This window comes from Cupressus sempervirens, chromosome 2, assembly GCF_028749045.1.
Source record: "Cupressus sempervirens isolate cs-2001-9-10 chromosome 2, ASM2874904v1, whole genome shotgun sequence".
Taxonomy (NCBI): Eukaryota; Viridiplantae; Streptophyta; class Pinopsida; order Cupressales; family Cupressaceae; genus Cupressus; species Cupressus sempervirens.
The window spans coordinates 645,657,156-645,658,533 of record NC_143119.1 but is presented as its reverse complement, the minus strand read 5'-3'; the positions used below and the strand labels follow the sequence as shown (position 1 = coordinate 645,658,533).

The 1,378-nt window shown below is 43.2% G+C and overlaps 1 protein-coding gene across 1 annotated transcript; it reads left to right on the top strand.

Moving 5' to 3' along the window:
- The first annotated feature begins 263 nt into the window (after positions 1-263).
- Positions 264-623, top strand: LOC149575033 (uncharacterized). Its single transcript, XM_089815988.1, has one exon. The coding sequence runs from the start codon at positions 264-266 to the stop codon at positions 621-623; it is 360 nt and encodes a 119-aa protein (XP_089672114.1).
- The last annotated feature ends 755 nt before the right edge of the window (positions 624-1,378 follow it).

Sequence of the window (1,378 nt, the reverse complement as noted above, 5' to 3'; positions counted from 1 at the left end):
CCACTACACCTCCTTACTGCCATTTGTTCACCTTCTCCAGTGTTATTGAGGCCATCAGATCTTTGAGATGCAGCAAAGCAGCAGATGAAGAGGGTTTCCAGGCAAAATTTTTCAAACTTGGTGCTTCGGTTCTTGGATCTTACCTTCCTACACTCTTCAATAGAGTGGTTTGCACTAAGTTTCCCGAGTCCTGGTCTAGACATGTGGTTTACCCTATTCACAAGTCTGGGCCTGTTTCCGATCTGGGTAACTATAGAACTATTATGATCGGACATATTTTTGCCAAACTGTATGCCACTGCTTTGAACACCATGTTATCTAGTGAGCTTGATACAAGAGGCTGTAGAGCGGAAGGGCAGGCTGGTTTCCGGGCAAACTATCAGACTATGGACCATGTTTTCACATTGCAGGCTATCATTGAGGAGGCTAGGCATTGCTCTCAGAAGGTATATTCTTGTTTTGTGGACTTCTGCAAGGCTTGCGATTCTGTTCCTAGGTTTGCCTTATTTCAGAGACTTCATGAGATTGGGATCTCAGATATGTTACAAACTATTATTATGAGGCTTTATGAGAAGGTAACCGGTAGGCTCAAGACTTCGGAGAGTTTTTCTGTTCCAATTTAGAGCACCATTGGTGTGAAGTAGGGATGTCCTCTTTCTCCTACACTATTTGGTTTGTATATTGATGAGTTGGAGGATTTCCTTGTGAACTCCTCTCAATCGGGCGATGGGTGCTATTTACATAAGGTTTTGATTTCCATTTTCCTTTTTGCTGATGATGTGGTTCTCTTGGCCTCTTCTCTCGACAGCTTGCAGAGACTCCTTGATGGTCTGGCTTCTTTTTGTGATCAATGGCAGCTTGTGGTCAATTTGTCTAAGACTTGAGTTATGGTCTTTAACTGTTTAAAGACCTCTCATCTTCATTTCTTCTTTCAGGGTTAGGAGGTTGAAATTACTTCCTCTTATATGTATCTCGATGTGAAGTTCTCGAGGCCGTGCTTTAGCTTGAGACCAGCTATTCAATCTAGAGTTAGTAAGGGCATGGGTCCTTGCTTTGCTGGAAAGACAGTGCTTTAGGCATCATTTCTAGGATATTTCATCCAAGTTGTCCCTTTTTGACTCCTTGGTCCATCTGACAGTTCTCTATAGCTTTGTGGCTTGGGGGCCTTCTCTTATTGCTTATGATTGGGCTTCTATAGAGAGGGTCCAGATGTTGATGTTACGATGTATCATAAGATGTCACAGACTCACCCCTCACGGCATTGTCTTAGTCGAGCTTGGAGCTCACCCTCTTAAACTTGCTGTCATTTTTGACTTGATTTGGTTTCTTCATCGGCTTCGTAGTTTTATGGAGTCGAGGGTTGACCAGCACAGATACT

What these genes read in the sequence shown, in the direction of transcription:
- LOC149575033 (XM_089815988.1), top strand. Translation starts at nt 264, where the DNA reads ATGATCGGACATATTTTTGCCAAACTGTATGCCACTGCTTTGAACACC.